The sequence below is a fragment of the Aspergillus karnatakaensis genome (genome assembly GCF_047715665.1).
Source record: "Aspergillus karnatakaensis strain CBS 102800 unplaced genomic scaffold BJY04scaffold_53, whole genome shotgun sequence".
In the NCBI taxonomy this organism is placed as follows: Eukaryota; Fungi; Ascomycota; class Eurotiomycetes; order Eurotiales; family Aspergillaceae; genus Aspergillus; species Aspergillus karnatakaensis.
Genome location: NW_027395765.1, coordinates 207108 through 227436, shown reverse-complemented (window position 1 = coordinate 227436; position 20329 = coordinate 207108). Strand labels below are relative to the sequence as shown.

The 20329-nt window shown below is 50.3% G+C and overlaps 9 protein-coding genes across 9 annotated transcripts; 4 read left to right on the top strand and 5 right to left on the bottom strand.

Annotated features, from left to right (window-relative positions):
• Window positions 1-27: 27 nt before the first annotated feature.
• Window positions 28-2398, bottom strand: BJY04DRAFT_197725 (NIF domain protein). Its single transcript, XM_073712508.1, has 2 exons — window positions 2194-2398; window positions 28-2137 (listed from the first exon to the last, which is right to left on the bottom strand). The coding sequence occupies exons 1-2, from the start codon at window positions 2281-2283 to the stop codon at window positions 251-253; spliced, it is 1977 nt and encodes a 658-aa protein (XP_073567521.1). The 5' UTR covers window positions 2284-2398; the 3' UTR covers window positions 28-250.
• Window positions 2399-2464: 66 nt separating this feature from the next.
• Window positions 2465-3694, top strand: rrp36 (putative pre-rRNA processing protein; the record flags this gene model as incomplete). Its single annotated transcript, XM_073712507.1, has 2 exons — window positions 2465-2721; window positions 2776-3694. Coding segments are annotated over exons 1-2 (1046 nt in total), but the record flags the coding sequence as incomplete, so codon positions are not given.
• An 11-nt stretch (window positions 3695-3705) lies between these two features.
• BJY04DRAFT_197723 (uncharacterized protein) lies at window positions 3706-4384 on the bottom strand. Its single transcript, XM_073712506.1, has one exon. The coding sequence runs from the start codon at window positions 4210-4212 to the stop codon at window positions 3850-3852; it is 363 nt and encodes a 120-aa protein (XP_073567519.1). The 5' UTR covers window positions 4213-4384; the 3' UTR covers window positions 3706-3849.
• BJY04DRAFT_125654 (uncharacterized protein) lies at window positions 4312-6104 on the bottom strand. The gene is made up of 2 exons (XM_073708399.1): window positions 5692-6104; window positions 4312-5636 (listed from the first exon to the last, which is right to left on the bottom strand). The coding sequence occupies exons 1-2, from the start codon at window positions 5886-5888 to the stop codon at window positions 4412-4414; spliced, it is 1422 nt and encodes a 473-aa protein (XP_073567518.1). The 5' UTR covers window positions 5889-6104; the 3' UTR covers window positions 4312-4411.
• Window positions 6105-9065: 2961 nt separating this feature from the next.
• Window positions 9066-10157, top strand: BJY04DRAFT_197715 (DNA-directed RNA polymerase core subunit RPC19). Its single transcript, XM_073712505.1, has 4 exons — window positions 9066-9455; window positions 9527-9618; window positions 9726-9802; window positions 9871-10157. Exons 1-4 carry the CDS (start codon window positions 9336-9338, stop codon window positions 10002-10004), a joined length of 423 nt encoding a protein of 140 aa, XP_073567517.1. The 5' UTR covers window positions 9066-9335; the 3' UTR covers window positions 10005-10157.
• Window positions 10158-10163: 6 nt separating this feature from the next.
• BJY04DRAFT_197714 (putative NADH-ubiquinone oxidoreductase B14 subunit) lies at window positions 10164-11270 on the bottom strand. The gene is made up of 4 exons (XM_073712504.1): window positions 11142-11270; window positions 10967-11028; window positions 10642-10788; window positions 10164-10521 (listed from the first exon to the last, which is right to left on the bottom strand). The coding sequence occupies exons 1-4, from the start codon at window positions 11182-11184 to the stop codon at window positions 10402-10404; spliced, it is 372 nt and encodes a 123-aa protein (XP_073567516.1). The 5' UTR covers window positions 11185-11270; the 3' UTR covers window positions 10164-10401.
• Window positions 11271-11397: 127 nt separating this feature from the next.
• On the top strand, window positions 11398-12344 carry loc1. Its single transcript, XM_073708398.1, has 3 exons — window positions 11398-11831; window positions 11896-12045; window positions 12106-12344. The coding sequence occupies exons 1-3, from the start codon at window positions 11550-11552 to the stop codon at window positions 12244-12246; spliced, it is 573 nt and encodes a 190-aa protein (XP_073567515.1). The 5' UTR covers window positions 11398-11549; the 3' UTR covers window positions 12247-12344.
• Window positions 12345-12441: 97 nt separating this feature from the next.
• On the bottom strand, window positions 12442-14073 carry BJY04DRAFT_209796 (putative hydrolase, alpha/beta fold family; the record flags this gene model as incomplete). The annotated part of the gene is made up of 6 exons (XM_073714173.1): window positions 12442-12621; window positions 12670-12798; window positions 12847-12970; window positions 13026-13106; window positions 13156-13316; window positions 13363-14073. The coding sequence occupies 6 exons, from the start codon at window positions 14071-14073 to the stop codon at window positions 12442-12444; spliced, it is 1386 nt and encodes a 461-aa protein (XP_073567514.1).
• Window positions 14074-15467: 1394 nt separating this feature from the next.
• On the top strand, window positions 15468-20291 carry BJY04DRAFT_230496 (uncharacterized protein; the record flags this gene model as incomplete). The annotated part of the gene is made up of 7 exons (XM_073719306.1): window positions 15468-16518; window positions 17001-18001; window positions 18051-18161; window positions 18217-18234; window positions 18301-18416; window positions 18462-19114; window positions 19162-20291. The coding sequence occupies 7 exons, from the start codon at window positions 15468-15470 to the stop codon at window positions 19998-20000; spliced, it is 3789 nt and encodes a 1262-aa protein (XP_073567513.1). The 3' UTR covers window positions 20001-20291.
• Window positions 20292-20329: the final 38 nt, after the last annotated feature.

Here is a 20329-nt window from a genome sequence, read left to right as displayed (position 1 = left end):
GTCCCCTTCTGTAGAGCAACTAAGGTAGCATACGTAATATGCCGGAGCAAATGCTCTGCCAATCTTCAAGAGCAGTACTAGTGTATCTCAGGCTGGAGGTGGTATGCCAAACAATACGTATGCAGAAGGTCATGTCAGAGAGGATTAGGGAGATGTAACTGGCCCTGGCGACCATGCAAAGTGTGGATATAGAAGAAAAACCCTAAATCGACCAGCCATTAGGAAATAGGGAAGTAGAAAAGAAAGACCATCAAGAGTCCAACGACCGTTCTAGCTTATCAAGCAACGAATTGTCCGATTGCACTGATGACACCGGAGAAGGGGATCTTGGTTTCCCTGGCGGTTTCAATGATTCCAGAGCCTGACTTTGTGCTTGGTTTGGCTGATTCTTCTTATTTGCGTTCCGAGATGAAGGAACAGGCGGGTATGATGGCGCAATCGCGGATTCCTTTACCGCAGTTATAGTGGCAGCCAAGCGAGCGGCGCGTTTCTCACGTTTTCGTGCCTTCTTATTAAGTCTACGAATTTCGACACGGTCAAGTGTTTCGGGCTGGGTTTGGTTCTGGGTGCCGGAGTCAATGAGATAGGGAGTAATGTCGAGGTCGAGAAAGGTGGTTGCGGGTGCTGCGGAGGCCCATTGATGGAGCATTTTGCTGACGTCGTCGCATGTAGCGAGGACCTCAAGGCGCTGAAGGACACGAGGAAAGATGGCGGATTCATCGATACCCGGCGCGTTCGTAAATTCGGGGATCTCAATTAGGTTGTATGGTTCACTAAGAGCCTTAAGTTTGCTATCGTCGATGAGAATGGTGTTTGATTGATCCCAGCGGGCGGTTTGCTTCTTCGCTTTGGCTGCCCATTCCTTTGGGTATGATGCTTGAATGTCTTTACTGGACCACACCGTCTCCAAAGTCTTGTAGACTTGAGCTTTGGAGTTGTATTCTGAGCTAGAGAGATTGAGCCTGTCCCGGCCCCATTCGGCAACAAGTTGTTTTCTATCCGCCTCGGAGAATATCTTCTGGCAAACTGCATCCACGGTCTCCGGTTTTGAACTAGACCAGATCATGACCTTGTAATTTTGGACCAGGGTTTTCAGAAACTCATCAAGCCCGACCCGTCGTTGAAACGACGGCGGGAATTTGCGGGTTTTGCGGTATATCAAAGTACCATTTAAGTCAAGAATAACAAGAAGGGGCCGAGGAGTCTCGTAGCGCTGCGGTGGTTGAGATGACTGATCACGATATTTCTTTGTAGCCGAAGGAGGTTTGCGGGCCTTCGCCTGCCGTGGCGTGTTAACGGTGTGAGATGCTTGCGCCGGTCGGGATTGACCCGCTGCGCTGAAGTTTACTGAAGATGTGGTGTTGTGTTGTTCAATGTTGTGCTTATTCCACACAGTACTTGGCGCAATCTGGCTCTGCATGTCAAAACCCATGTGGGCAGCCGACGGTAGAGGCATTGGCGGCAACCCAATGAATGGATTGCCACCAGCCCAAAATGGAAAGAATGCAGGATTCGCTAAAGCCTGCTGGAGTGCTGAAGTGAATGGTGAAGGATGTGATTGCTCCAGAGTATTCGGCGTGATGAAGGGTAGCTGGTTTGTCAAAGGGTCCGGGAAGCTGGGAAGGCCACTGAACATAGGAAAAGGTTTTATAATGGGGTTTTCAGCCTGGCCATTGTTCGCTGGCCGAACATTCGAGGTGCTCTGAGAATGAAACGATGGTTGAACAGGCACATCTCCTTGAGAAGTTGACGATCCTGTCTGAGAATTACTTGAGCCTGTCCCTTGGTTCAAGTAGGGACCAGCCATATTAGGATTGTGTTGCGGACGACTTTGCTGCGAGGCATGATTATTCTTTGGAGCGCCCCCTCTCCGGCGCTCTTCGTGGCGATTGTCTCTATAAGCCATTTTTGCATTCCACCGACCCTTATATGGCCGCCATCCTGGCCCTGCGGCACCTGCCGCGCCACCTTGTGACTTTATATCTACCGAATCGCTATTGGAAGGAACGGTTGGGTGTTGTGAGGGCATTGTGGCTGGACGCCTGCGAGCGCGGGGCATAGCAACTTGAAAGAAGTACAAGAGCCTCGATCGAAACTCCAACGAAGACTGAGGGCTAGCGAGTGTCTTGGGGAAAAGCTGCAAGAAATTAGCTGTTGTCCGTAGCGTAGTCGACCGCAGTTCTGGGTTCGCACCTTATCATACGCCCCACACCGGAACATTTGTCTAGGAGTGATGATGCTATGAGGGAGGGAATGGGAACCACGAATGAACGATGGCGGCATACCCCTGACATGAGCAGAAACACAGCTCGAGGATAAAACTGTAAAAACGGAAGCACGATTGACAGGCAAACAAATTGAGGAGTTTGTGTTGAGCAATCGGGGTGTGGCACCTTCACCGCCCTGATATCGGTGCAGAATAATGTGAACAATGTCCAATTTTCTGTCGCGATCTCACCGCCATCCACAATTTCATTCAACAGAGGGGAAAACGGCGCTTTGCATTTGTTTGATCAAATAGAGCTTCTGGCTGCTCTCCAAAGTATTAAACCGCGGATAATGGCCATAACTGACCTTCTCAACCGCCGTGTGCGCGCCCTACCAGACGAAGAGGAGGACGTCTATTCGGGATCGGAGGTAGTCAGCGACGACGAGAGCTCAGCGGACGGGCCTGGATCAGATGATGGCAGCGAAGTCTCACTAGACGAGAACAATGAGCGAGTATGTATTTATACCGCAGTCAGCTGTTGAGAACTCCCAGTTGACTTTTCTAAGTCCGAGTCCTCCGACGCCGAAGCCCTAAAATCGGACGCCAGTGACATCGACTCGGAAGATGAAGACGATAATGACGGCGAAGACGTTCAATCTTCAATAAACAACATTTCTTTTGGCGCCCTCGCCAAAGCTCAAGCCTCTTTTGGCCCCAAGGGCAAGCGTCGTAGCAAAGCCATGGAAAGCGAAGACGCAGCTACGCCGTCACCCTTAGATGACATTCGGGCTCGGATCCAGGAGGCGCGTGAACAAAAGCGCAAGGCGTCAGGAGAGACGGGAGGGAATTCCAGATTCGAGAAACCGGCCTCTCGCTCGTCTAAACACGCCCCCATGGTTCAGTCGTCGAAGTACGCTGTATCTAGGAAACGTACTATTGTTGAGCCATCTAGTGCACCTAAGTCCCGGGATCCAAGGTTCGACCCCACGATTGTAGGCCGGAGGAGTGGTTCTGCTGCCCCGAATAATGCGTATGCGTTTTTGGATGACTATCGCGCAGCAGAGCTGAAGGAGCTGAAGGACCAGCTCGCAAAGGCGAAGGATTTCAAGAGGAGAGAAGCTCTACAGCGAGAGATCCGATCCACTCAGGATCGCTTACGTTCAATTGAGAATATCAAGCGGGAGAAAGATATTGTGACCGAGCACAAGAAGCGAGAGAAACAACTTATTCGGGAAGGGAAGAAAAGCACGCCCTATTTCTTGAAGCAGTCGGACATCAAGAAACAGGCGTTACTCAAGAAGTATGAGGGGATGAAATCGAAGGACCGGTTGAAGGCTCTAGAACGAAGACGCAAGAAGGCTACTGCGAAGGAGAGGAAGGAGATGCCGATGGAGCGGAGAGGATTCGGGGGTGATGGCGATGCAGCTCCGCGAAAGAGACCGCGCTTTGAGTGAACGAGTAGTAAGTATGCTACGAATTTTGACGGCTGAGAATCTTTCTTTGTATAAGCTTGATTAGTTAGAGTACAAGCTCTAGCCAGACAGGACTCGGAGTCAAAACTGAAGCCGTCCACACATATTAGATGATATTATCCAAAACTATCCACACCTTTTCCTTGCCACGTAATGAGAAAAATGGATTCAGCCCATAGAGTAAGTCTTGGTACTACCATGATGCCGTAGGCGAACAGCAGTGAAGAAGCAGAGATAATAAACAAACAAATGGTATCGCAACAGGGAATCAAACCATATAATGATCACCGAAAGGAAATAGGTATGTATGAGATTCATGTAAGCATGGGAAATAAATGGGCAAACTCCATATGAACGCCTACTGGCCGATAGAAGAGGGCCAGGATTGAATACAGAAACGTATGCCTGTTGTCCTGAATGGTAATTGGTATGGGGAATGATGAGATGAAGGGGGAATAGAAGAGAAACAAAACTTAATCTGAACTTCTGGTTCAGTTCATGCTGTTCACGTAGCCAATCGTACTGTTGCATATACGTCGCGTATAGATTTGATAACACCAAGATTATCCTGTTCTCCCACGTCTCAAAATCGCCAATTCCGGAAGTCGGTGATCGAGTACGGAGATGATGGGGTTCTCTACCAGCTTGGACCACAAATCAGCGCCCAGAAGCCCGTCGTTTGTTTGTAAACAGGGGCATTAGGTGCATATGGGTGGTCCTGGGCATCAAACTAAGAATGAAAGAGATCCCAAGCGCGGGCACAGAGACCAAGAAACTCCTCTTTCTTTCTTCGCTGGGTCTCCGGCGAATCCCGCCCAGCCCCGAACGGCCCGTAGGCGGTGCTAAGACCATGGCCAAATGCGGGGTTAGGCCGATAATGAGCATCGGGCCCATGACCCAGAGGCGGGCTGCCGTTGTCCCGCTCATATTCACTTCTGGGGCGACGGCGAGCGGTGTTTTCGGCAGGATATGGCCCCAGGTGATGAGGAGTATGTGAGCCTGCCATTGGCCCCGTCTCAAGATGAGGCATAGCAGACTTCGGACCGTTTGTCACGCGGGGAGAAGGTGGGGTTGGTGGTTGGTGTCCACCGTAGTGCACGATACGCGGTAAGAGGTCCTCACGTCCACCGGATAAATCTTGAACAGCTTCCTCGGCGGAGTGATATTCACGAGGTCGATTCGATTGCTGCGCACTACCTGAAATCCTGGGCGACGGCAGGGGTGGTAAGTTATTCTGCTGTGCCGAACTCGAAGCAGCGGCAGCCTGATAGTAGGGGGTTCGATTTGCGTCACGATCCCGAGAAGCCGCCAAAGCATCCGACCCGAAGACATCTGAGAGTGGTGGCAAGCGGTTGCTTGTTTGAGTGGCGGGCACATGGTGGATGTGCGAAGTTGACCCGAGCGTTGGACTCTGATTGACTACATGGCGAGTTAATGGCTGTGGCTGATGTCGACCGGTAAATGTTTGATTGAGCGGCGCGGACTGAATCACTCGCTCGTTCGCAAATTGTGCAGCGGTTGGTGGTACAATAGAGAGTCCCGGGGGAGGTCTTCTCTTTGAAGACCCGATTTTTGGCGGAAGACCAAATGGATTGGATTCAGACGGTTTTATACCCTCTGGACCGTCATCCTTAGCCGACTTCTGGAGCCGAGATTCAATGATGTGTCGCTGCTGATCTCGGACGGATAGGCTTCTCTGTAGTTGTTCTCGCATAACTGGATCATGAGTTTGGAACCCAGGGGATAAGCAGGCAATCCCAACATCCTGCATTTTGACATCGCGCGCTGTCATAGGGCCTCCTGGGGGCCGGGCCGATAATCTGTCGGAAGAGGGGAGGCTGGTCGAAAGGTCTAGTTTTCGGGGGCGAGGTCGGGTATGAGTTTGCATGGCGGGTGATGAAGGCGGCTCTTTCTTAACGATCACTTGCGGAGGGTTGTTACCGCTCTGAGAACCACTAAAGATATGATAATTAGCTTCAAAACATTATCAAAGATTTCCCGCTTACTTACGATGGGGATGTGACTTTCTTCCCGGCGGGAGAGCTCTTATTAGAAGATCCATCTCTCGAAGCAAGAGCAGGGCGCGGCGGCGTGGAGCTAGATGGATTGCTAGTGTTTGCTGGTGCCAGGCGTCTGGGACTTGTGTCTCGATTCATGCGCGGAGATGGTAGCGGCGCGGCCGTGGCAGGCGCGACAATGGTGGACATTATACAGGTTCAGGGAACAATGGTAGTGAACCGGAAAAACGAGCGATGAAGAGGACGATGTAAATAGATATAATATAAGTCCAAGAGTACTTCGTGGTGGACCAGGAAGGGCGCTGCAGTAAGATGAAAGCCCCGAGAACAACTCTTAATAGCGGAGTGCGTGCTGAGAGCCAGCAAAACTCTCTTTTCAGTTTTCAGACCGAGTGTCTTGCAGCTGTCTTTGTATATATAAAGTGACGCCGTGTGCATGCAAGGCTGTGCCACGGTCTGGAGCGGACGAACGTGAGGCTTCACCTGTGACGGAAGCTGTAAAGTGAGGACGAGACCGAATCAGAAAGCGCGCGCTATCAAGATCACGGCGGTGGAGGCGGCTAACGAGCGTCTTATTTTCGTGAAAGGGGTGGATGAGGATGGATCATGGAAGAGCCTGGAGCTAACGAAGGGAAGTTTGAGCGGGCAACAACCACAACCCAAAAGATGAACCACGCTGGGAACAAAGACGACAGGAAAGGAAATAGGATGGTCGGCGCGCAGATGAGCCAACACTAATTCGGATGTGGTTGGGTTGAAAGGCGGACAAGGAAGCTGGAATGGTTCGACTTCCCTGCTTTGGAGAGGGGGAGGAAACAGGCGGGCGGTTAACTAAAGCAGGCTGGCGGCTATATGAGGACGCTGAGAGGTCAACGGAATGATGGACCGGGATCTCGACGGTGTTTGGCCAGAGCGAACGCAAGCGGCCGAAAGGAGAGAGCGAAAAAATAAAAAGGAAGGAAGGAAGGGGAGAGAGAGAGAGAACGCGAGAGTAAGAATATGGTGAGGCGTGAGGCTCGGGGAGAGGAGGAGCTGGAGAGGGGAGGGAGAGAGGGAGAGGGAGAAGGAGGGTCGGGATTGAGATTATCACAATGCTTGTGACCCAGAGGATGAAATTAAGATCATTACTGTTGCGGAGAGAAAGGGCGATGAATTATCCTACTGAAATTGGGCTGAAACAGTGGAGGCCCTTGCAGTTCCTGAGTGCGAGACTCCTGACTCTGAGCTGGTGGAGTGTTCGCCCATCTGATTGGCACCTGCTGAGACATGGTTTGTTTCTGGATGCAGATGATGTGACACGTTTGTGACAATCTAGCAATCCTCCTGATTGTTGGCTGTTGCATCTCCGGAGTATAGGGTAATACCTGGTAGAATGGCTGAAGCGGTAGTCATTGCATTTAAACATGGTAAGTCTCCTCTGCACCCACTGTCAGTGTACACATTCCAGCAAGTAGTAGATTGTACAGAGCTACTCTTCCACTGTACATTCGGCGACTGCAGTGTATGATGATGAAGCAGGGGTTCTAGCGAGTCAGCGACTCAGCGCCCCGTCTGATCCAGATCGATCCAGCCTATGAAGATCCCCGTGCTGGCGCTTCGGACAGCCCGCGCACGCTTTGTATGGACTCCGCCACGAGCTTCTCCAGTAACCTCAAGCCGGATGGAGTCTGGACTCTGGAGCCTGTCCAGCTGAATTGAAATTCTTTCTTTGTCCCTAGATACTGATATGAATCGTGATCTCGATCCATTATTATTGAGACCTTTCTTCATGTGTTCATGGTCTGCTGAGACTCTGAAAGTGTGACTGTGGGCTTGGGATGGCGGGTCAATAAGGTACCAATAGTCTCGGCTGCTATCGCCTGTCACACATTAATGACGGCCGATTTCCCCTCCACGATCCTGACTCCCAATGGCTTACATCCCCAAGCTCTTTTAACTGCTTTTGGAAATCTTTCTTGCATCCTTCTTCTCTTTTGCGCACCAATCTACCTGAATCGACCTCTCACATTATTCCATCTACAGTATTGTTCTCTTCCAGTTTTTAATTCAGACGGGCATGCCATGGCAGCGTTGTGCATGAGGAGAAGATGATGTGAGATTTTAAGTCTCATCTCAATTCCTCCCTCAAGGAACCCTGATTCCGTCATATCGCCCACCACAAGACTTTCGACGTACTCTATTGGCCGGAAGGAACGTGCTTGACCTCACAGACTCAGTGCACAGTGGCACACCGAGTCGAACTGCGCTGTCAGAACTGATCTTCGCGACTAGATCGTTGATCGAGAGGGGTCCAAGCTGGAGAACCCCTCGTGAGTCGTGTCAATATTAATAACCCCCAATTTAGTCTCAACCTCGTCCCGGCCGATGTACGGGTCCACGGGAAGCTCCCAAGCTGGAGATCCTCCTGCAGGCGTAACCTTATATGGTATGAGCCTATGAGGGCAGAAACTCCATGGGCCGCAAAGTACGTCCGTTGCCTCTTGCTGACTGAGTCCACTTTGGACTCCCAAGACGCATATGGCTTCTTCGGAAATCCTTGGCACCAATGTAAGCACAGTATTGCTGTGCTCTGCAGTCGATCAGCCCGCTTATATATGCTAGGTTTCCTTCGTAGTTGGAATCCTGGACCTTGAACGGACTGTGCCAAGGTCATCTCAATATGTACTCCAGACAGCAGCGGGACAATTACTCGTCATTCATATTTACCAGCTGGCATCAAAGTAGTAAGTACAACCCACCCGCGGGGTACCTAGTACTCCGTAGCGATGGCTGCAGTCTCTCAAGACTGCGTTCTCCATACAAGGATCAAGGTCCGCTATCCCTGTCGTAGTTGCAGCACCAGCAATCACCTGCCACACCTCCGTAGGCCGACCAGGATGAACTTCATATGTATTACTGCTCTACTATGCCATTGTAACATGTTGTATCATCCCTGATCTTGAATTCACTTTGTTACATACGATCCCTCGAGTCAAGGCTTGGTGCGATCAATTACCTGCGAATTATAGGAGAATGTGATGTGACCATGCATCCAGTGTGGCAGATCTCTCGTCCAGATGCCAATATCTCCGCCCGCGCTGCGCTGACTGTCTTGATGTGAAGAACAAACAAAAGCTACAAACTTTAACGATTGATGATTGTCCTCTCGCCCGCAGAAAACGGTGGACAGTCAAACTGTATCCCTTCCACGTGCAGGTTGGCTGCCGGCATTGAGCCGTAACTAGCAAAAATTGACAACATTTTCCAAGTTCTTCATGGTATCGCAAGGAGCATCAGTGAACCGAAAGCAAGACCATATAGATAAAGACAGACTACCGTCTCCAGCCTTAGAGTACGTATGTACTTAACATATGTTAGAGCCTGAGGCAGAGACAATATAAGGGCGGTCACGCTATCGATAACGGCCGCCGACTTTTTTCTCTGGAGGCCATGCAGTTCTCGAGCAAGCTTTTCCAGGAATACCCTACCTTCACAACATTCCCTCCCGTCCGAATTCTTGCGACAATATCACCGGCAGAATTAAGAGACTCCCCCGAGAGATAGTTGCCAGAGCACCAGATATTCCGAGCCCTCCCCTCGAAAGTATCAATCTCCGAACCCCCGCAACACCTCACCAACTCAAGACTACAACCCAAAATGCCTGCCTCCGTCCACTCCGAAGAGAACGATCAGTCCATGGTTGACGCCCAAACACAAGGGCAAGAGCACATTGAGCCGGAGAATGAGGTAGTGCTTGAGGACAAGAAGGTTGTCGTGGTACGTCATACAATTCAATGCCTTGCGAATGCGACATATGGAATGGGAGACTGACAGGATGGTGGGAATAGTTACCCGGCGCCACAGACACCGCAGCCTCGTTCCAATTCGAGGGCGAGGGACATACATTAGGGAATGCGCTTCGGTATGCGATCATGAAGAAGTATGTTTGATTCTATCTGTGCGTGAATAGGAGAATGGCTTGCGCTTGGACGCTTTGCTGTGGCTGGACTGTATTGAGTCTGAGGCACTAACCATATGCTTTCGTAGCCCCGATGTTGAGTTCTGCGGCTACACAATCCCTCATCCCTCTGAGGCGAAGATGAACGTTCGAATCCAGACATATGGTCTGTTCCCTAACTCCTGAAGGAAGGCAAGAGGAGTATCAGCAAGCTAACTTCTTGCTCTCGCACAGAAACAACGACCGCATTCGAAGCTTTGGAAAAGGGTCTCGAAACACTCATGGATCTATGCGACGTTGTGACGGATAAGTTCACTGAGGCGCGGGATGGGTTTAATGCGAGCCAGGCGGATAGGATGGAGTCATGACTGATATATTCTCTTTTGATCTTTTTTTTTTTTTCTGTATCCGTACTGGATGGCGTTTTCATGTAGAAAAGTCATGTATTGCATGAGATGATTATGTATCTAAGATGTTCATTGGCGAGTTTATAGACCTGCATATATTGCGCTACACTTTCACTTGGGGCTAGAAATTGGACGTAATCAACTCCTAGGGCTTGACGTTGGGTACTTGCGTAGCTTTGCTGGGGATGGTCGGAGAGCTCGACACTGCCGTGCAAAAGAAAGACGTTACTTATTCTGACAACCTAAATATATACATAACACCCTCTATCAGCGTCGCGACACGAGGAACCCAATCGAAATCTCAATGCTAAGTTTAGATAGAAAGACAAGGGAAAATACGGAAGGAAAATGAAGCTATTCAATTGCGACCCTCCAAGAAGCCGGAGATGAAGTTGGGCGGTAGCCGGGCGCCAGGGTCTTCCTCTGGCCGGAAGTATTTCATCACGTGCGACAGCTGCTTCCAGTAGTTCAGGGTTTCCTAAAGAGGTGTTAGCTGATGTGACTCTACTTGTATGAGCTGGAACGAGTGGAGCGAGGGCTTTGATGTATGCATCTGGAGCTCGAAAAAGAGGGTATGGCTGCGTGCGGCTCGACTGACCTGGAACTCGGCGTGACTCTGGTACAGCAGGACGTCAACGACGTTGAGCTGGTTGACGTAGCGGTGCTTCTCGAATTCCTGGCGGACCTTTGTTCGGATCGCGGAGACAGGGAGGTTCAGAGAGTACATAGTTTGGATCTCGGGAGACTAGAGCAACGCAGCAACAATTGTTAGCTCTCTCATATCTTCAAAAGAGTCACAGAGCAGTAGTTGTGAGATCAGTTGGCGTGTGTCGAAGAGGGACATGGATGCCGATGTATGCCCTACGCCTCAACGAACCACACCCGCGTCATCTGCATCATAAAAACGAAGCCGGGGTACTAACAGCTCGAAGCCAGTCCCTATAAGACCTGATAACACGCTTCTTTGCATCGCCCCAGTTGGCAGCTATACAGGAGCACAACAAGTCAGTGTTGAATTCCAGCCATTGAGATCGCGCCAATTTCAAAGATGGTTGTCGGACCGGGTCGGGTTTGGCAATTCGGGTGCAATAGACATACAGGAGCGGGTGCGCTGCGCAAGATAGGTTGGGTTGATGGTCATCTTGATGGAATCTGTTCGTTGCGTACGCCAATGGCACACTGCGGAGGGACAAATCGTGGTGAGGGGAAGGGCAAGGTATCGTCAGAGGTCGAGGTTTGCTGCTGGGCCCGGCTGGGATTAGCGTGATGTGGAGAGTTGATCCTGCGGCAGCACTTGACCGCCTACCATTTCGAAAAAAAATATCATCTGCAGATGAGTATTGCGATGGCCATGAAGTCTTTGCTTTCTTCATGATACTTGGATCGTGATAAAAAAATTGTTATTGTGATTTACGCTGTCTGGGACGCAAACGAATATCTACTAGGGGACTCATTATCCGATCGACTTTTCCCGACACCTCTCGACCCCGTTAAACCCTCTACAAGATGGCGCCGACAAAAGGCGCAGCGAAGGGCAAGACTTCTACCAAAGGCGATTCGAAGAACAATAAAGTACTCGGCTCGAAAGTGAATAAAAAGAATGTGAAGCGGCCCCCGCCAAAAGAGATGAAAGCCAAGGCGCGCACCGAGCAAAGTCAGCTGAAGAAGACGAAGAAGAGAGAATACTCAGAGGCAGAGCTCGACCTTCCGAAGTTGAACATGATTACGCCTGTTGGTGTGGTAAATCCCAAGGGGAAGAAGAAGGGAAAGACATTTTGTGACGATCCGGTACGTCGGGCTGTTCTTTGGAAAGCCGATAGAACTCGTCCCAGCTAACGTTCCTTGATTCTAGGAGGCGATGATGACGATTTTTGCCATGGTCAATGCAGAGAAAGAAGGTCAGATCGAATCTAAGATCATGAAGGCTCGGCAATTGGAGGAGATTCGTGAAGCAAAGAGAAAGGAGGCTGAGGCGAGGCAGTCAGAGAAGAAGTCTAAGCTGGTAAGCGATGAGTGCTAGATGGCTCGGTATGATTAAATGCTAACGCGTGTCAACTTATAGGAAGATGCCAAGCAGTCGATTAGGCAGAATCGCAAAGGCAAGGGCGGTGCTTCCCAAGGCAACAAATCGAATAAAGCTGCTGAGACAGACAACCCAAAGTCTAAGTTGGGTGAGAAAAGGAAGAGTGTTGCGTTTGCTTGAGCGGTTTTTATTCAAAAGTAATGTTGTGTATAGCATCCTTGAGTCTGTATCTAGAGGGGTCACTGGCGTTTCTATGGGTCTATCTATATCTTTTGGAGCATGGTATGAATGATAAACTTGATGAACATCGTCATAGTCACCACCAAGCAGTCGTTATCGATTCATATGCAGATGTTCGTCGCTTCGAATATCACGCTAATTAGAAAGGGGGAGAGCGAGTTTGCGGCGCATGGGACTGAAATCTGCCGCGTTGGACACTACGGCAGTGACCCCATCTGAACGGGAGGTCTGCCCATGTACCTGCTCCGGCTTCTCGACCACAGGAGGTAAATCAACATCAATATCGTCGGCCATCAAATTCAGGAAGTTTGCCACCTGTTTGGGTGAGCATGAGCGAGCACTCGCGAAGCGCGAACAACTTACAGGCTTTGCGAACCATCTATCACCCCCTAACTCGAACCAGCCCAGATGACCACCCCAGGAAGTCGTCATCATGACTCCATATGGTGTTTGGGATATTTCTTGGAACGGAAGTGCCTGTACGCACGCAATCTGGCTCCTGTTAATGGATGAAAAGAAGGATTACATCCTGGGACATACCGGATCATCCTCAGCCTGCACCACAAAGAACGGGATTCTGATGGCGAGCAAGGAGTCCACAGAGGCCGAATCGCGGTAGTAAGCGCCTTCTGTAGGATAACCCCATAGAGGACATTGCAAAGCCCTACAGCAATGATTAATAGGGAAGTCACCCTCGCAATTGGCGGTAGTGCGCATACCTGTCGAATTCATGCAAGTACTTTATGCTTCTGACTGCTTCTGCGTCGACTCTTGGGTTTTTGACGACTTCTTCGGCATGGCTAGATAATGGTTAGTATACTCAAAACAACATTAAAGGAATTCACATACTGCTCAAAGAGCTGCTTCATGCTGGTACCCATCACTTTGCTATACACCTTGAGGCCCATGAAGGTACTTTGAAGAATGACGTTGCTAATTTCAAGATTCCAAGGGCTTGCGCAGATAACTGCTGCTTTCAGCTGACAAGCTTCGCCTTCTTCACCGAGATACTGCGACGATCAGCTACTGGATCATTAAGAGGTACCAAGTGCCTACATTGGTAAGAATGTTCGCGCCGAGAGAGAAACCAATCCCATATAGGGGACGATTAGGGAAATTCTCTCGCAGCCATTTCACTGCCTGGCGAACATCCCAGGTAGCACGGGCATTGTAAAGTATACCAGAGGAGATCTTGGTCTGAGCACATCCCCTAGAGTTGACAACGCAGGCTTCCCATTTCTGGTCTACAATCAGAGGATGGAGTACATGACGTAGATAGAGCTCGTGGGAGCCACCGCTTAAACCATGTAGGACGACAAGCATGGGCTTGTTGTCGCCCGAAGGCAAAGCAGCGAATTCATCCTCAGAGAACATTGCCGTCCGCTCAGGAAGCCCTGATGGCAGGGTGTACTTTCTCTGTGCATCGGTTGCTAGCGGATCTTTCGGTGCCTCGTAAGGGTCAACCACAAAGTCGATTGCGAACTGTCCCTGATACTCGACGCTGTCGGCTTCGAACATACGGCGCTTATAGTATACAGGGACCTTATCGAACTTGACCGCAGTCCAACAGGTTTGCAGGTGACCGTTGAATAGAAAAGGGTTGAGGTCGCATCTTGCTGGTGTAGCAGCCCGGCAGAGATCCGCCAAGGTGGTTTGCTCTGTAGCACCGGATTTTTTACCGGTCTTTCTGGTCAGAAAGAGATTGTTGTCTTTGGCCTTGAAGAACGAGATCCGACCAGTAGGACGAGCCCATGTTAACAGGCCCATTGCAACCGCCAGACCTAGGAGGACGGATACAGGCAATGGGCTTGGGAGATTGGAGAGTAGAAATTCAACCGAGGTTGCCATCAGGACCAAGCCTTACTTACATGTGTTCCAGAGGGAAAAACAAACTAGATGAATTGACAGGCGTCGGGGATATCTACTTTATAGAGTTTTTACCGGTGGACGCATGGACGAGACGATCAAACTAGGTAGATGCTCCGAAAGCCGATACTTATCTACATGAATAATGCTCAATCCACCTTGTTGCCGTTGCGGAACCACAGGAAGCCGACGGCGTTCGTGCCATCGGAAATGACATCGTCAACAGCAACTTTTCAACGAGTGAGAACTGCCATCTCTTACAGCCGTCGCATTTTCTTTTTATATTGGGCGGGTTTACGTACGAAGCGATCTGTGCTCAAGGTACAGATTTTCTGCCTGGTATTCCACGAGCTGGCACTCTGCCAGTGGCCATCATGGTCCTGATGGTTGACCGTTGGCATCTTTGCTCCATCCATCGATGAATGACCGCTGCGGGGCCTGTGTGTTTTAAGGTGATGATATAAGCAGCCACGATCTTAAGTTGCTACGTACAGCCATCCTTAGGGTCCCGTCGATCGTCTGACTTTAACCTGTCACTTGAGTCTTGATGCAGATGCTCATTGTCACTTGATACAACCTTCAATTCCCTGTGGCGTAATACTTTGCAATATACTTGGGAATCGACTGTGCCACAAATCGACAGGCTCCGAGGGTGCGGGCGACCGTTTTCTAACCCTCCATAGAAGAATGTTTCGAAGCGGGCTGTCGTGGGATTTGCCCGCCGCATGCGGCTGTCAGGGGACGACACGACCACGATTGAGAGTATCCCTAAAATATCCTTATTTCTGATTTCGGATTTGGAGGTATTCCAAACTATACTGATTTCAGACGCAGTTTGATTCAATTACGCTTGATGACTCTTCGTGCTCTTGTTCCAACGAATCGCCAGTGGTCGGCGCAAGCGGATGCCTAACAAAGAAAGAAAGAAAACAACTCCCTAAAGGTAGTGACCGGACTACTAGTAGCCCTGACGACATCCTAATGTCGAGGTTGTGACACTTGCGCGTGCTCCGTTTGCGTGCAAGTCGATGTTGGGTCCTGGGGAATCAAAAGGCCCTTTGCTCCCCTCCTAGACTTACGCTATTGTCACGCGATGCGATTGCGGATTTCTTCTATATGCTCACCATGTTGCCTCTGAGCACGAAAATAACCAGTGCTTCTAACCGTTCCCCATGAGAATCTGTCGGAATCCCGCAAAGAGAGAATCGCTGTACGTTGCAGGCCGTTGGGCGCGCTTCCAGAGTTCGATAACCCCTACCAAAATCTATGAAGATAGTCGAGTGCTCCAGATCGTTATGGTAGATACCCTCCGTCGAGCTGGGATCAAGCTGAAGGCTGCTATGAGCATCAACCGCCGATTCCAGGGCCTGGAAATACGACCTGATGAGCAGGGTTCATCAAAGCGATGCTATCTAATCGAGCTTCCAACCGAGCTATTACTCGAAATCGTCTCACATCTGTCAGTACTATCGGAAGCATGTCTAGCGTTGACATGTAGAAGACTATTTGCGATATCTGGCGCCCTCTTGGGTTCTCAGTCACTTCGCTTCAATCGGGATTTCGCTCCCCTTTTTCACCACTATCGCAATGGACACAGTTTTGCTACAACTAGATGGCAACTAGTAAAAATACTCGAGGACAGCAGGTGGCGGGCTTGCTCAAGGTGTCTCAAATTACATCCACGAAGCGCTTTTCCGCCCCGAGAATTACGTCGCAGACCTGAAGACCGAACTTGTACACTAGGAAGCCTTGCCGGCGTGGTTGACCTGTGTCCGTGCAAGAAGCTGACCTACCGCAACAAGATCGAACTTGCGGAACTTCTGAAAGCACGGCAAAGATCCGTGCCGATCTTAGAGTCGCAGTTCGGTGCAGGACCCGAAGCGCTATTCTGCTGGCACTCTTGTACTGAAGACTACGGGCCCACGCAGATGAAGATTGAAATATTCCCTGAGCTGGATTGTAACGATCAGTTGAGAATCAGGACGGAATACCATCTGACAACGACTCCCGGACAACTTGGAAAAGAGGAGCACATGACTGCACGCTTTGGGTGTGCTCATAGGTCTGTTGACTTGTGGCTCGCTGGGGTCTGCCAAACTACGATATGCCAGCTGTACGAAAACCATTGCGCCTCGTGTCGGAGATTAGCCACTTGTAACTCCTGCAATGCTTTGTTACGGTGCCCACGCAAGCAACCCTGTCGGGTAGACGAAGAATCAGGCACAGCTGTCTACTCCTTCTGGACTGAGAGATGCTTGGGGAGCGCCTCGTCACCTATACCTGACTCGATATGGGCTGCCCAGAGAATTCATCCGGCAGAGGCTATGGTCGATCTAGACAATTGTGGTGAGCTCTGCCCCTGGACTATTCGCGAACATCCTCCCCTCCGAACACCCCCTGCTCTCGAAATGGACATTCTTGATCCTGCTATCCAAGACCAGTCTCTCAATCAACTATATTCCTCCATCCATACAACATGAGGCTCTCGAGAATGAGGGCTCGCAGCTTGCGGCGTCGGGTAGTGAAGTCCTTAGGGCCATCTGTTTTTTATTGTCCGAGCCTGATTCACTGTGAATTAAATACATAGACCTTGATTTAATTGTATCATAAAAGGCACCCGATTGGACGCTCGTAGACACTCCGTAGGGTCCGTACGGCGTACAGTAAGTATCCATACCTATCCGTGCGAGTCACGCTAATCCAGATTCGTCGCTATCGCGCGCGCGTTTCTCCGACCCGAAACCAAAGAGGAAAATGGCTTCGCGAACTGGTGGATGAGAAACACGTCCAGGCCATCACCATCAACTCGACAATCTACGGGTTTGCAGCAAAATATATTGGCTTGGATGACTTTCATCCGTTTCTCGGGGCGATGAGCTACCCACCGGCCCAGAACGGTCAATATTCTCAGCAGTATTTGCAGCAGCATCACAATCCCCATCCGCCGCAGCAGACTATACAGCCCCAGTTCCTCTATAACAATGTGAACGCCGCGAACGCCAATGCCAATATCCCAGCATTTCAACATGGCAAACCTGCTGCTTTCCCCCAGGTGATGATACCATCCTACCAGAATTATGGCCAGGTATATAACCCGCAACAAGATCAATCGCTTCAACCACAATTCCAGCAACAACCGCAAGCTCCTCTGCCTCCGCCGTCGCAACAACAGCAGCTGCAATATGTGAACCCCTCGGATATCTTCCAACAACCTCTCCTTCCACCCCCGGCCCCTTCCTCCTTCAGCGGTCATCACCCGTCACAATATGGCGCACAACCCGCGGTTCCTGTTGCCGGCAACAACCGTTCGCCAACACACACCAACACTTCTTCCACACCATTGCAGCCAGCAGCAGCGTTGGCGCCGGCGCCGACACCAGCATTGACTCCTACGCACAACCCACTGCCTAAACCCAGGCAAGCGAGCAATCAATCTTCCAGCAAGTCTCCTCGACCAGCCCCTTCTCCGCAACCGCCGATGGAACCCAAGCCCGTCGCAGCGACCCCGCCAATAGCCATTGCTCCGCCGGCCTCTTCACCGAAGCCAGTTCAGGTCTTGATTCCAGCCCCTTCACCAGATGTACAGCAGAATGTTCAACGCCCGCCTCCCAAGAAGCAAGCGCAGAAACAGCCCACTCAGCAACCCGCCCAGAAACCCACGAAGCCTGGCATCGACTACCAGGTGCTTCTATTGGCAATGGCGGATGAGTATTTGGATGCAGCTCACAGTCATGGGACAACGGTGGCATTGCTAAGGAGGGAAATCGAGCTCGAAGAGTATTATAGATTGGTTGCAACAGGTCTTGGGTGCTTGGAAGCCGTTCTGAAGGTATCTCTGCCTTCCACTGTGGATTGGGGCTCAATCTAATGTGATCCAGAATTGGAGGTTACAACCCCGTGTGGAAGCTTTGGTGCGACTGAGGTATGCGCGTGTCCTCTTCGAGGAAACGGAGAACGACCTGGACGCCGAGACCGCATTAAGTAAAGGCGTATGTTCACCATTCTCTGAAACATGTCGACCTGTGAACTAACGTACCTGAACAGATTGACTTATGCGAACGAGTAAGTGGGCTAAAACAACTCTTATTGTGCTGTGATTTTGCTGAATATTATGCTAATGACATCCAGAACCGCATGCTTGACCTGAAATACAGTATGCAACACTTACTTGCTCGGATGCTCTGGAAAACAAGCCCAAAAGCTTCATTAAAGGCTGTGGATGGAATGATTCATGATGTTGAAGCGTAAGTTGACTTCACTATAAGTCTTCCAGTCTTTAATTTCTTTAGGTACCGCCACTCAGCCTGGGAATATGCTTTTCGCTTTCTTCGTGTGTCCCTTTCATTATCGTCACTTGCACATCAAGAATCAAATGCAGCTCTGCAACACCTTCATAAGATTTCTGGCATGGCAAGCCGCAATGGCGATAGAGCTGTTTCTGCTATGTCTGCTATCATCGAAGCCCTGGCGTACCTCCAGCAAGGATCCAGTTCTGACTCTATTGAACAAGCTCAGCGTGCCATAGCGGTTGCCCGAAGCCATCAGCTGAATGATGAACTGCGTCATATTCCGCAGCTCACAACTTTAGTTCAGATCGTGGATATATGCTGCAGTTTGCTCGAGTACGACGTCAATCAATCCTCTCAAAAGCTAAAGGTGCTACAAGAGCTAATGGATGAGCGACTTGATGATTCTAACTGGCGTACTGACGGATCATTCTCAATACCTCTGAGCGGTAAATCAGCCGGTCCATCATCGATTGACACAGGCGACATTCTCCAGGTTCAAAGCGGCACGTTGCTCCTAAGCTTTAGCTGGCTGCCTCAGCATGATCTTTATGCGCTCTGCTACTTTCTCAGCTCGGTTACGCTAAGTTCCAAGAACTCATATGATGGGCGGAAGGCCGAAAAGTTCCTTCAAGAAGGAGTGCGCATGCTTAAGGGTCCGTTATCGGTTTCAACGTATTGTTCAAATACTCACGTTTTGCAGGAAATTCCCAAATGCCTCAAAAGGTCACCGAGTCCCTGGTAAGTGCGAATAGACGCGTGGAATGGCGCCGGACGCTATTCTGCAATTTCTTAATTCAACAAGTATTCCTTGCTTGCGGGCGCACGGATTGGGACCTCGCAAATAGAACCCTGAGGGAGCTGCAACAAGAGACTCAAGCGATGGGCGATGATGTCCCTGATGCAGTCCAATCGCTCATGGCGTATGCGGCCGGTACCATTGCGCAAGCAACGGGCAATCTCGAGACAGCCCTAACTTTCTTCCAATCTCCTCTATTCTCACTATCTGCATTTAACAAAACGGCCCGCAACGACCCTCGCCGCGACATCGCCATCTTAGCCGCCATCAATACTGTCCTCATACTTCGTGACCCTGGTCATCCCTCTCACCATCACCTTCCAAATCTCCTCTCCACTCTCGAATTCTTCTGCCCTAAGAGCCCGAACAAATACATTCAAGCCGCTTATTACCTTCTCTGCGCAACTGCACAAACAGACTCGACCCTCCAGACAAAACAATACCTCCAGCAGGCCCTCCAATCCGCCACCGTAGTTGGAAACGGTCAGATCATATGTATCACCCTAACCTTCATGAGCTGGAAATACTTCCGGGGGGTGGTTGGTGAGCAAGCCGAAAAAAGCGCCCGCGCGGGCCAAGCACAAGCAAAGAAGGCGAGTGACCGTCTCTGGGTCAGCGTTACAAACGAAGTGCTTGCAGAAACGCTTGAACGTCAGGGCAAGGGCGAGGAGGCGAATACTGTACGCGACGAAGGCAATCGGGTGATGATGGGGCTACCCCCAGCGCTGAGACGGCCCTTGTAACCTAGCCTCTCATGCGTTCCATTTGCATTTTGTTCTTTATCTTGTCCTATCTTGCTCTGTTGAAATATTGTTCAACTATGATGTCTTCAGCGGTATGTATCATGATACCTTGTTTCCCCTCGACTCGGAATATCTGGCGCATTTGAGGTTTCTACATGATCTGGCTGGCTGGCTGGCTGGCTGGCTGGCTATTATTCGGGTTCGGTGGCGATGGATAAGGATTTACGTTTCGCGAACTGCTTGTATTTACTTGCGGCCATTCATACTCATACATTTAGGGGGGAGTCATGACTTATCATCAAAATGAATATCAATACTCTAATTACTAA

Coding starts and splice junctions, on each gene's coding strand:
- BJY04DRAFT_197725 (XM_073712508.1), bottom strand. CDS start 2,283: ATGCCGCCATCGTTCATTCGTGGTTCCCATTCCCTCCCTCATAGCATC. Junction 2,138..2,193: donor GGTGTGGGGCGTATGATAAG/GTGCGAACCCAG, acceptor AATTTCTTGCAG/CTTTTCCCCAAGACACTCGC.
- BJY04DRAFT_197723 (XM_073712506.1), bottom strand. CDS start 4,212: ATGCAACAGTACGATTGGCTACGTGAACAGCATGAACTGAACCAGAAG.
- BJY04DRAFT_125654 (XM_073708399.1), bottom strand. CDS start 5,888: ATGTCCACCATTGTCGCGCCTGCCACGGCCGCGCCGCTACCATCTCCG. Junction 5,637..5,691: donor AAGAAAGTCACATCCCCATC/GTAAGTAAGCGG, acceptor TCATATCTTTAG/TGGTTCTCAGAGCGGTAACA.
- BJY04DRAFT_197715 (XM_073712505.1), top strand. CDS start 9,336: ATGCCTGCCTCCGTCCACTCCGAAGAGAACGATCAGTCCATGGTTGAC. Junction 9,456..9,526: donor AGGACAAGAAGGTTGTCGTG/GTACGTCATACA, acceptor TGGTGGGAATAG/TTACCCGGCGCCACAGACAC. Junction 9,619..9,725: donor CGGTATGCGATCATGAAGAA/GTATGTTTGATT, acceptor ATGCTTTCGTAG/CCCCGATGTTGAGTTCTGCG.
- BJY04DRAFT_197714 (XM_073712504.1), bottom strand. CDS start 11,184: ATGACCATCAACCCAACCTATCTTGCGCAGCGCACCCGCTCCT. Junction 10,789..10,966: donor ATAGGGACTGGCTTCGAGCT/GTTAGTACCCCG, acceptor GCGTTGCTCTAG/TCTCCCGAGATCCAAACTAT. Junction 10,522..10,641: donor AGAGTCACGCCGAGTTCCAG/GTCAGTCGAGCC, acceptor ACACCTCTTTAG/GAAACCCTGAACTACTGGAA.
- loc1 (XM_073708398.1), top strand. CDS start 11,550: ATGGCGCCGACAAAAGGCGCAGCGAAGGGCAAGACTTCTACCAAAGGC. Junction 11,832..11,895: donor AGACATTTTGTGACGATCCG/GTACGTCGGGCT, acceptor CCTTGATTCTAG/GAGGCGATGATGACGATTTT. Junction 12,046..12,105: donor CAGAGAAGAAGTCTAAGCTG/GTAAGCGATGAG, acceptor GTCAACTTATAG/GAAGATGCCAAGCAGTCGAT.